This window comes from Montipora capricornis, chromosome 6, assembly GCF_036669925.1.
Source record: "Montipora capricornis isolate CH-2021 chromosome 6, ASM3666992v2, whole genome shotgun sequence".
Classification (NCBI taxonomy): domain Eukaryota; kingdom Metazoa; phylum Cnidaria; class Anthozoa; order Scleractinia; family Acroporidae; genus Montipora; species Montipora capricornis.
The window spans coordinates 58,348,302-58,360,930 of NC_090888.1; the positions used below are offsets into that span (position 1 = coordinate 58,348,302).

A 12,629-nucleotide genomic window follows, 5' to 3' on the forward strand; every position below is an offset into this window, starting at 1 on the left:
TTCATAAGATCATTTAATTCACCTCAAAATGGGATCTAGTGAGACCTCACAATTGACCACTGAGCCCCCAGGTTGGCTTGCACTGATAGCTCCAGATGGTAAAGGCAATGCAGGGCAATAACACGACGTCATGCGTCAAGCTTGAAATTTTTTTACCAGGCCTTCTTTTGCAGTTGCCCACAACTAAGGTGATCATTGGTTTCGTTTATGAAAAATTATGTAATCAGTGACGAATGGAGAAAGCCGGAACAATTAGGCTTGAAACGGTTTATTTCAAGTATTCCGTAGTTGACACATATTTCTTTGTTTTCGTAGAAACTATATATTTATACATAGCTCCTTAGTATTAACATTCGTCAAGGGGTTTCTTACGAAAAGCTGCCAATTGGCTTGATAGCCTAATTGGTGGAGAATGCGCACCGGTGGTCATGTGCAGAGTTAATGGCGTTCAAGTCATCGCAAACGCTTTCGCATTCGTTAATCAGTGCTTAACTAACGCTTATTCCACGCCATCTTTAATTGTAACATGCTTCTTTCCGTAGATTAGTTACATATGCCTTTCAGATATTATCATGATCATCACCAACAAAACATACAAATGAAGGGTCCAAAGGTCAATGATCGAGGTCTTTATTTTATTACAACGTCAACTCCTATCATAAATAAGTTCTGTAAATTTTGCACGATTAATTCATAAGCTGGCATTGCATCACGTTTTTCGCAAATAACACAGATAAAGAGCAGCATAGACAGTTGTTGGGTACATTGCACTGAAGCTTGACCTTACAAGTCAGCTTATTAGCGTCACCTTTAGGAAAGTTAGGCTAAGCTCTCGTTAACTGGATGCACCGCTTGCATTAAAGTCCTAAATACAACTTTCTTATTTCTTCTTGTCGCCAGCAATAAATCAAAGGATTAAGAAGAGAATTTATCATCACGAAAGTGCGTGCAATTCCTTCCATTGACCGCAAAATTCTCTCCTGGGAAAATCCAATTGCTAACATAAGAGTGTACAAAATCCGGGTACCAACATATTCCAACAGCACCGACCACTATTACGGTTGTCTTGAATGCTTTATTCTCCTTAAGGAATGTTTTTACTTGTTCTTGCGGTAACTGTTGAGCTTTAATCATCTTTCGGTGCCGACGAGTTTCAAAATAAGGATTACGTTAGAAGTAGAAACGAAAACAACGCAAGCAAAAGCGATGTAGAGGCAGAAATAAAATACAGGGCGCCGCTTCCGCGGATCAACTGAACAGGCAAACCAAAAGAACTGCTATATACCCAGCAAAACAAGACTCCCATTTCATGTTTCGTGTTGTCATAACCGAGGGATACCAAAACGGATATTTGATTGCTATCATTTTTCTCGCCAACAACCATCATGAGATGAAGAGCCGAGGAATAAGACAGCACGATAATGCAGAGCCCGTGGAATGGCAAGGAAGACATTAGCGATGTCACTACCAAGAAGGAGGCTGTTTTCCAAAGAATAAACGAAGGCTGCGCGGTCAGACCTGTCAACACATCACTGACGGCTAAACAGGCCAACATAATGTTCCCGTTGTTCTGAAGTCTTCGTCTTCTTTTTTATAGCGATTATCACCAACATGTTCAGTCCAATTGTGAATGGACAGGCGATTGTGATAACGATGATGGTTATGGAAATAAAGACCAAGTTGAAGACATCTTTTTTCTTCGCCTTTCATCGTGAGGTTTGTCAAGTTGGAAACAGAGAAGTTTGCCATGTCACGAAACTAACAAAATGGAAAACTGATTTCTTTCACTAGATAAATGTTGCTTAGCGACTGCCTTCCTTTCTGCTTTTAAGCACCACAAGAGAGCAAATGTTTCCTGAGTTGATTTTCGCACATATTGAAGAATGAATGAAACGTCACACTGAACAATGTAGATTTGAGTCAATAAAGGTCAGAGTCTTAAAACTCTTGATTACTATTGCAGTTACTTTCGTGAAAGGCTAAGGTTGGAAAAACAAAGCCAGGAAACGTTGTTTCCGATGAAGTCTGGGTCAGTTTTTAGAGTTTAATTAACTTCCAGAAGAGAACTTTGTAAGATGAGGTTTTCCTTGTTTCCAATAGCTCGAGAAATGTCGCTGAAAAAACTATAAATAACCCCTTCTGAGAGTAGAGGGCAAGGAATTTAAAATAATGGTCACCTAATTAATCGACTTAAACGTCCAACTTGTTTCCAATGAAGGGGTCTGAGTTTCCAAGGAAACTTCGGTACTCCGTCAGAGGGGAGTGAAACGCAAAAATTTGGTTTCATTAAACTAATTAATGATTTAACCACCAGGCCCGGGTTGCTCGAAGTATGGTTAGTGCTAATCAGCGTTAAATACCATGGAAACCTAAAGGTTTTGATACCTCTTAATCAACGGTTAGTGCTAACCAGACTTCGAGCAACCGGTCCCAGAAGTAATTTAATGTCAAGTAAAAACCATTAAATAGCTACAAAACGCTAATTAATGAGAGGAAACAAAAAATAGTTGATTCTCGTGACGAAAAAATTATATACAGTAACTATATCTCTCTTTTCCAAATGGCTGTCACGACAGTGATACAGAAGTTAATATTGTCAAAAAACAAAAACTAAAACAAAAAAAAAGCAAGTGACACACCATAACACCAACCCAGTGTGGTCAACACATCGAGCTACGCCTTGCTGACGAGGCCCAACAAGGCCAAAACAGTTGGCTAAGATCTCTAGTGAGTTCGACTTTTTTTGTCTTTTTCTCCATCTCAAATTTGTCAGCTTCGTTATTGTTTCGTTGGCCTAATAGTGTACTTTTGTACTCCCCAGAGGCAGTCTACCGTAACGTTGGATCCTCGGTGGTGTTACCACAGCTTTTGGAATTAGTCGACAATGATAAGTTCGCGGCGGGAGGCGCGGTGGCCTAACGGTTAGCGCACTGGACTCCGGATCCAGCGGTCCGGGTTTGAGCCCTGGCCGAGTCATTGTGTTGTGTTCTTTGGCAAGACACTTTACTCTCATAGTGCCTCTCTTCACCCAAATTTAATGCTGAGGGTAACCCTTCGATGGACAAGCTTCTCATCGAGGAGGGAGTTGAAATACTCCTAGTCACTTCATGCTACAGTAACCGGAGATAGCCGCCGGCCTGATGGGCCACTATTCTCGTAGCAGACTTTACTTTTTTTTATAAGCTCGTGGCTGTTCATTTTTAAGGATCCTTTCTCATGTAATGATTTGATTTCTCGTGGTCTGATTTCAATGGGACTGAGCTCGGCATCGTGAGTGCTGACAACAGATTCCGTTCTGTGTCCATGCGTGATTTGCCCACTGAAGTGCCTGATGATGATGCCAAAGCCTTTTTTTAGTTCATTTGGTTAAGTAATCTCCATTCGGCGTAATACTTTTCCCAATTTTCCGACAGTGTCCTCGAGATGTCCTTGGTGAGTGGTATTCCTCATTTTGTTCGTTTCTGCGATTTTGATTGTCGCGTTTGGTATTCCCGTCAGCCTGCTTAGTGTGCTATCTGTCGTCAAGTTGGTCAATGCAGCCCAGATTGTCCCCTCTCTGGCTAGTGTCGGCGTTGCCATCAGCTCGGACACATGGCCAGAGATTGCCGGCATACCTGGGGTACTGTGCTGCCTGGTACTGAGATCTTGTCTTCTGGCGCCAGTTGTTCGAAGGGTGGATAGCGCTATCCACTGGATAAGTCACTATCCATTGGATAACTCAATTGGTTTTACTAGTGTTTATCCGCTGGATAGTGATTTATCCGGTGGATAGCGCTATCCATCGTTTGAACAACTGGGGACTGATGTTTAGCTTCTTAAGAGGATAGTAGTCCAGATTTCGTCCCTTCTCCTTAGGACCACTCAATTGCCTCCGATGGAGAGGAACTGATGGCTTCTGGGGATGAGGAGGTTGCTGCCCAGGTGGTTTCTTTTCTTCCTAATATGTAGTTCAAATAAAAGGCTGTTTTTTAATAGAGGGTCTCAATGGGGTTAACCGTCAACCGTCAAATGGCCTAAACGTAACCGTCAACCGTCAAAACGACTTATTTTTAACCGTCAACCGTAAAAGGGCCCCCCCCCCCCCCCCCACCCCCATTGAGACCCTCTTAATAGAGAGTTTCCGTTGACTCAGGTGAGAATTTTGGCGGGAAAAACCTTTTCATTCGAAAGCAAACACTACCAACATGTGTAAGCTCCCAAATTGTTGCTTCTTTGAATTTTATTTTATGCGTGCGCATTTAAGATTATGCTGTCTCGTCTCGGGTGGCTCGCCCAGGGTATCCCGCCGGCGAGGGTTGTCTCGGGTACCCGAGACCATATAAACAGGGCCTAAGAATTGACTATTTTATTGTTTCTCTTATTTGCGTTTTGTAGGTATTTAATTGTTTTTCAGCGACATTTATATATATTATCGAACTATTGATTGCTTCTGTCCTATTGAAAACATCTTGTGGTTAATTGAACTTTGTTAATTAGTTTGATGAGACCAAATTTTCGTGTTTCATTCCCCTCCGTTTCTTAGAAACTCAAACCCTTTCATTGGAAACACTTTTTCATTTTTAAGTCGATTGAGTGACCGCTATTTAAAATGAAGATTTAATGAGGTTGTTTTTCCAACATTGACCTTTCAAAACTAACTGTAATACCAATTAACCGAAGCATAAGAGTTTTAAAGCTTTGACCTTTATTGACTCAAATATTTATTGTTGTTTAATCTTCAATATGTGAGAAAAATCAACTCAGGAAACATTTGGTCTCTTGTGGTGCTTGAAAGCGGAAAAGAAGGCAACACATATCCAGTGAAAAAAAGTCAGTTTTCCATTCAGTCGTAGTTTAGTAACATGGCAAACCTCGCAAACGTTACGATGAATGGCGAAGAAAAAGATGTTTTCAGCTTGGTCTTTATTTCCATAACCATCATCGTTAACACTATCGCCTGTCCATTCACAATTGGACTGAACATGTTGGTGATAATCGCTATAAAAAGAAGACGAAGACTTCAGAACAACGGGAACATCATGTTAGCCTGTTTAGCCGTCACTGATGTGTTGACAGGTCTGATCTCGCAGCCTTCGTTTATTCTGTGGAAAACAGCCCTCCTGCTTGGTAACGACATCGCTGATGTCTTCCTTGCCGTTCACGGGCTCTGCATTATCGTGCTGTCTTATTCCTCGGCTCTTCATCTCATGATGGTTGTTGGCGAGAAAATGATAGCAATCAAATATCCGTTTTGGTATCCTTCGGTGATGACAACACGAAACATAAAGATAGGAGTCTTGTTTTGCTGGGTATACAGCAGTTCTTTTGGTTTGCCTATTCAGTTGATCCAAGGAAGCAGCGCCCTGTATTTTATTTCTGCCTCTCACATCTTTTTTGTTTGTGTAGTTTTCGTTTCTACTTCTAACGTAATCCTTTATTTTGAAACTCGTCGGCACCACAAGATGATTAAAGCTCAACAGCTACCGCAAGAACAAGTAGAGACATTCCTTAAGGAGAATAAAGCGTTCAAGACAACCGTATTAGTGGTGGGTGCTGTTGGACTATGTTTGTTGCCCGCAATCTTCTATCTTGTTATGTTAGCTGTTGGATTTTTCCAGGAGAGAATTTTTCTTTTAAATTTAATGCTGAGCATGACACCCACTTTCATGATGATTAATTCTCTTCTAAATCCATTGATTTATTGCTGGCGACAGAAAGAAATAAGAAAGTTTGTATTTAGAACTTCAATGCATGCAGTCCATCCTGTTTACTAGAGCTAACTTGCCTGTAAGCGACGCAAGTAAGCTGACTTGTAAGGTCACACCTGCACTGCATGCAGTACAGTGCAGGTACCCACCAACTGTTTATGCTACTCTTTATCTGTGTGATTTGCACGAAATGTAATCCAGTGCTAGCTGATGAATTAAAAAGTTAAGACTTGTAATAAAATAAAAGACTCAATCATCGACTTTTGACCCTTCATTTTAGGTGGAGCTCCGCGCGCCAAAGGTGCGCACGCGGAGCACCATGGGAAAGAAAATATGGTAACCCAAATATGGTTTGGTTATGACTAAAATGGATACGCCAAAGCCAGGTGTGACACTTTATGACAAATTCATAACAAAACTTACTTAAAGATCATCGTGCTTATAAAAGTTAGTTAATTAAGCACTGAGTAACGAAAGCAAAGCGTTGCCTTGACTTGAACGCCATACTCTGCGATACCGGTGCAATGATTTCACCACCAACTAGGCTATCATGCCAATTGGGATCTGGTCATTTTTGTGATTTCGTAATAAACCCGTTGAAGATGTTTATACTAAGAGGTTATGTATAATCTAAAAAAACCCGGCAATTTTGCTTTATATCGCACTGTATCCAATTTGAGGTGAATTAAAGATTTTATGAAACGAGTTGATGAAGGTCAAACTGCCACCGTGAAAACAGAAATTTAATCGCTGACAATTCGGGCGTTAGCCCTTCGTCAGTTTACTTTGAGAATTAGCTCTTCTGACAATTCGCTCTCACTAGCTTTTATGCAACATTTGTCGAACTATCGGAAACAACCTTTCATCTTCCTGTCGATTAAGTGACAGCTATTTTAAATTAGAATTTCCTGGCTTTGTTTTACCAACATTGGCCTTTCGCGTAATTAAGTGTACTCATTAATCAATTTACTCTGACATAAAAGTTTTAAGACTCTTTTATCACTGTTTTATTGACTCAAATCTTTATTGATGTGACGTGTTCATTATATCTTTAATATGTGAGAAAAAAAATCGACTTACAAAACATTTGCTCTTAATTAGGGGCCAAGCTGGCAACACTTATTCAGAAAAAGAAATAAGTTTCTCATTTATTTGTGTTGTAACATGGCAAACCTAGATCACTGTTTCGAACTCGACAAACACTACCATGAAAGGCGAAGCAAAAGATGTCTTCACCATGTTTGACATGTTTTTCATCACCGTAACCATCACCATTCACGTTAACGCTCATTCTTTCACAATTATACTGAATGTATTGTTCAGCGAGTGGCTTTTATCTGTGAAATTTGAAGGACAAGTGAGAGTCTCGATCATCCACTTTTGACTCTTCTTCACATGTCTTGCTGTATGATGAAGACAATGATAATATGGGACTATGTATTTGAGCCATATGTTTAAACTGTGGAAGGAAGTAGGTCAAGATTTTAGATCCTTGATCGCAGTTTCTTTTGAACTCACTAACCATGACTAACCCTAAAGTGACAAGCACGAAGCCACTGAAAATAATAAAAAAACATTTGTGAATTTGTGACAGTCGCTGATCGTTCACTCAGGATCTACAATCAGATGACTTTCGGAACTGATTTTTGCGTTACAGACTCCAGTTTCCTTGCTGTGGAGTTTGGACCTTTAATTTAAAGATATTTAGAAAGGCCCTGGTGTCAGGCATTTCGCCCACTTCATGATATAGAGGAAGCGACTTAGCCAGTGTACAATAATTAGTAATAACTTTATAAGAGGCCTTCGTTCTTGACGTACGAACGTTGATTCAGCAAGCTGCCTCATCTCCCAAGGCACTCTAGAAAAAAATTATTATTCTCAAACAACATGCTTGCCTTTAAGTATGGGGAGTTGTCAGAGCAGATATAATAATAATAATAATAATAATAATAATAATAATAATGATAATAATGATAATGATAATGATAATAAGAATAAATGGGCACTGCCTACCACGGGAATATGGACGCTCCCGCCCACAAGAGTCTTGGGTGGCACCTTTGGCAAGTGATTTAGTTCCATACTTTGAAACTTTGCCAAAATTCTCATTTGCATTTGCAATAAACGAAAGACGTCATCAGCAACAGTGTCTTAGTTTTTCAAAAGATGATATTTTCTTAAGACACGTGTAGAATGACATTTTAGTCAAGGCGACATAAGAATCCTCTAACTTTCTCTTATTTGCGCTGTTTTGTTTCTTGCTGATGAAAAGTACCAAAGAACAGAAGCGAGAAATTAATCCTCGCACTAAACTGAGTTCCGATATTACTTGGCCGAGCACTTCCCAGTAAAAGGTTGTTCAGTCGTGTTCATTGTAGACGGACTGCGAGGAACATAACCAAACGAAGTTCAACTTTAGATCAGTGTTTACCCAAATTTTCGTTCGCCATAGATGCCTTACTATGCATGATTTTCTGGTATAAAATAGGTCATCAGTCGCCTCTAAGACATTGATTTATCTATATATTTTAGTATGTCAAATGCCTTAAATCTGCAGGGTTAATGTTTCTGAGGAATATTTTGAAAAAGGCTTCGTCCCTTTCAGAAGAAGACGCATTGACGCTCCCAGGGAAGACCTACACAGCGCTGATTGGTTCATAAGTCACCTGCACGTGATTTGTAGATGACAGTTTCTTAGCAAAGGGAAAGGAATGTATGGCTCGTTTAAGCAGACGCTCGTGGGGGAGGAACGCGTGATGAATCCCAAAGAGAGTCTGCGTGGGAGGTTATCTAGCCATTAGAGTCATTAGGAACTAAAGTGGTTGATCTTCTATTAAAAACAAGGAAGTTTTTACGGGCGCTTACTCTTTTAATAAAAGGGGTGCCAAATAACTACTTATTTTTGGCCCGAAATTTCAGCGTTAATTTATGGTTTCACATGTGAAATTACAATGTTACCATGGCACCTTTTCCTACAGTGGCAAAATGGCGTCTTCGGAACATAATTTGTCACCCATGATATTAATAGCTAATCAAATGGTATACTCGTGAAATTAGGGAATAATTTCCCGCGCGTTTTCTCCAAAATCAAATAATTTCACGAGCCTTTATATTCCCTAATTTCACGAGTAGACCATTTGATTATCGATACAAATTAAACCAAATTACAGGACGCTAAAATTAAGCACGTTTAGGGAACATTTGTATTCAGCAAAAAAGCGATAGCGACAATTGCATTGCAGCGAGAAAACAACAGCAACATTTATCTCTAGCCAAGTAGGCGACAGGTGGGCTGGAGAATGAGCGACAACGCGACATTACAACCCCCTTGGAAGGCTTCTTTCATAAGATCATAAATTCACCTCAAATGGGATCTAGTGAGACCTCACAATTTACCACTGAGCTGCCCCCAGGTGGCTTGACTGATAGCTCCAGATGGTAGGGCAATGCAGGGCAATAACACTGACATCATGCGTCAAGCTTGGAATTTTTTACAGGCCTTCCTTTTGCAGTTGACCACAACTAAGGTGGTCATTGTCGTTTAGAAACATTATGTAATCAGTGACGAATGGAAAGCCTGAAAAATTGAGACTTGAAACGGCATTTCAAGGATTCCGTAGTTGAAACATACTTCTTTGTTTTAAAACTATATATTTATACATAGCCCCTTAGTATCAACATCTTGAACGGGTTTTCTTACGAAAAGCTGCCAATTGGCTTGATAGCCTAATTGGTGGAGAATGGCACCGGTGTCATGTGCAGAGTTAATGGCGTTCAAGTCATGGCAACGCTTTGCATTCGTTAATCAGTGCTTAACTAACGCTTATTCCACGCCATCTTTAATTGTAACGTGCTTCTTTCCGTAGATAAGTTATATAGGTCTTTCAGATATTACCATAGTTGACATAATCATCACCAACAAAACACACAAATGAAGGGTCCAAAAGTCAATGATCGAGTCTTTCATTTTATTACAACGTCAACTCCTATCATAACTAAGTTCTGTAAATTTTGCACGATTAATTCATAAGCTGGCACTGGATCATTTTTTTGCAAATAACACAGATAAAGAGCAGCATAGACAGTTGTTGGGTACATTGCACTGAAGGCTTGACCTTACAAGTCAGCTTATTAGCGTCACCTTCAGGCAAGTTAGCTCTCGTTAACTGGATGCACCGCTTGCATTAAAGTCCTAAATACAAACTTTCTTATTTCTTCTTGTCGCCAGCAATAAATCAAAGGATTAAGAAGAGAATTTATCATCACGAAAGTGCGTGCAATTCCGTCCATTGACCGCAAAATTCTCTCCTGGGAAAATCCAATTGCTAACATAAGAGCGTACAAAATTCCGGGTACCAAACATATTCCAACAGCACCGACCACTATTACGGTTGTCTTGAATGCTTTATTCTCCTTAAGGAATGTTTCTACTTGTTCTTGCGGTAACTGTTGAGCTTTAATCATCTTTCGGTGCCGACGAGTTTCAAAATAAAGGCTTACGTTAGAAGTAGAAACGAAAACAACGCAAGCAAAAGCGATGTGAGAGGCAGAAATAAAATACAGGGCGCCGCTTCCGCGGATCAACTGAATAGACAAACCAAAAGAACTGCTATATACCCAGCAAAACAAGACTCCCATTTTCATGTTTCGTGTTGTCATAACCGAGGGGTACCAAAACGGATATTTGATTGCTATCATTTTCTCGCCAACAACCATCATGAGATGAAGAGCCGAGGAATAAGAAAGCACAATAATGCAAAGCCTGTGAATGGGATAGAAGACTTTAGCGATGTCGCTACCAAGCAGGGAGGCTGTTTTCAACAGAATAATCGAAGGCTGCGAGGTCAGACCTGTCAACACATCAGTGACGGCTAAACAGGCCAACATGATGTTCCCGTTGTTCTGGAGTCTTCGTCTTCTTTTTATAGCGATTATCACCAACATGTTCAGTCCAATTGTGAATGGACAGGCGATTGTGATAACGATGATGGTTATGGAAATAAAGACCAAGCTGAAGACATCTTTTTCTTCGCCTTTCATCGTGAGGTTTGTCAAGTTGGAAACAGAGAATTTTGCCATGTTACGAAACTAAGAAATGGAAAATCGATTTCTTTCACTAGATAAATGTTGCTTAGCGACTGCCTTCCTTTCTGCTTTTAAGCACCACAAGAGAGCAAATGTTTCCTGAGTTGATTTTTCGCACATATTGAAGAATGAATGAAACGTCACACTGAACAATGTAGATTTGAGTCAATAAAGGTCAGAGTCTTAAAACTCTTGATTACTATTGCAGTTACTTTCGTGAAAGGCTAAGGTTGGAAAAACAAAGCCAGGAAACGTTGTTTCTGATGAAGTCTGGGTCAGTTTTTAGAGTTAAATTAACCCCCAGAAGAGAACTTTGTAAGATGAGGTTTTCCTTGTTTCCATTAGCTCGAGAAAGGTCGCTGAAAAACTGTTAAATAACCCCCCTTCTGAGAGTAGAGGGCTAGGCATTTAAAATAATGGTCACCTAATTAATCGACTTAAACGTCCAACTTGTTTGCAATGAAGGGGTCTGAGATTCCAAGGAAACTTCGGTACTGCGTCAGAGGGGAGTGAAATGCGAAAATTTGGTTTCATTAAACTAATTAATGAATTAAACACCAGGCCCGGGTTGCTCGAAGTATGGTTAGTGCTAATCAGCGTTAAATACCATGGAAACCTAAAGGTTTTGATACCTCTTAACCTACGGTTAGTGCTAACCAGACTTCGAGCAACCGGTCCCAGATGTTTTCAATAGGACAGGAGAAGTCAATAGTTCGACAATATTAGTAATGTAATGTCAAGGAAAAACTATTAAATAGCTACAAATCGCTAATTAATGAGAGGAAACAAAAAAAATAGTTGATTCTTGGTGAGGAAAAAATTATATTCAGTATATCTCTCTTTTCCAAATGGCTGTCACGACAGTGATACAGAAGTATCAAAAGAAGTATCAAAAGAAAAGCAAGTGACACACCATAACACCAACCCAGTGTGGCCACCACATCGAGCTACGCCTTGCTGATGAGGCCCAACAAGGCCAAAACAGTTGGCTAAGATCTCTAGTGAGTTCGCCGACGTCTTCGTGCTTGTGGTAGTCAATTGGCTTTTTTTGTCTTTTTCTCCATCTTAAATTTGTCAGCTTCGTTATTGTTTCGTTGGCCTAAATAGTGTACTTTTGTACTCCCCAGAAGCAGTCTACCGTAACGTTGGATCCTCGGTGGTGTTACCACAGCTTTTGGAATTAGTCAACCATGATAAGCTCGCGGCGGGAGGCGCGGTGGCCTAACGGTTAGCGCACTGGACTCTGGATCCAGTGGTCCGGGTTCGAGCCCTGGCCGGGTCATTGTATTGTGTTCTTTGGCAAGAAACTTTACTCTCATAGTGCCTCTCTTCACCCAAATTTAATGCTGAGGGTAACCCTGCGATGGACAAGCTTCTCATTGAGGAGGGAGTTGAAATACTCCTAGTCACTTCATGCTACAGTAACCTGAGATAGCCGCCGGCCTGATGGGCCACTAGGCTCGTAGCAGACTTTACCTTTTTTATAAGCTCGTGGCTGTTCAGTTTTTACGTGGTTGTTCTGACTTTTATTAATTAAGGATCCTTTCTCATGTAATGACTTGATTTCTCGTGGTCTGATTTCAATGGGACTGAGCTCCGCATCGTGAGTGCTGACAACAGATTCCGTTCTGTGTCCCTGCGTGATTTGCCCACTGAAGTGCTTGATGATTATGCAAAGCCTTTTTTTAGTTCATTTGGTTAAGTGATCTCCATTTGGCGTAGTACTTTTCCCAATTTTCCGACAGTGTCCTCGAGATGTCCTTGGTGAGTGGTATTCCTCATTTTGTTCGTTTCTGCGATTTTGATTATCGCGTTTGGTATTCCCGTCAGCCTGCTTAGTGTGCTATCTGTCGTCAA

General features: G+C 40.5%; 2 protein-coding genes and 1 non-coding gene across 3 annotated transcripts; 2 read left to right on the forward strand and 1 right to left on the reverse strand.

Moving 5' to 3' along the window:
* The first annotated feature begins 4,841 nt into the window (after positions 1-4,841).
* Positions 4,842-5,753, forward strand: LOC138054195 (adenosine receptor A2a-like). The gene has a single exon (XM_068900686.1). It carries the CDS (start codon positions 4,842-4,844, stop codon positions 5,751-5,753), a length of 912 nt encoding a protein of 303 aa, XP_068756787.1.
* Positions 5,754-9,839: 4,086 nt separating this feature from the next.
* LOC138054196 (adenosine receptor A2a-like) lies at positions 9,840-10,766 on the reverse strand. The gene has a single exon (XM_068900687.1). The coding sequence runs from the start codon at positions 10,764-10,766 to the stop codon at positions 9,840-9,842; it is 927 nt and encodes a 308-aa protein (XP_068756788.1).
* Positions 10,767-11,982: 1,216 nt separating this feature from the next.
* Positions 11,983-12,054, forward strand: Trnaq-cug (transfer RNA glutamine (anticodon CUG)). Its single transcript has one exon. It is a non-coding gene; the product is annotated as a tRNA-Gln (tRNA).
* Positions 12,055-12,629: the final 575 nt, after the last annotated feature.

What these genes read in the sequence shown, in the direction of transcription:
- LOC138054195 (XM_068900686.1), top strand. Translation starts at nt 4,842, where the DNA reads ATGGCAAACCTCGCAAACGTTACGATGAATGGCGAAGAAAAAGATGTT.
- LOC138054196 (XM_068900687.1), bottom strand. Translation starts at nt 10,766, where the DNA reads ATGGCAAAATTCTCTGTTTCCAACTTGACAAACCTCACGATGAAAGGC.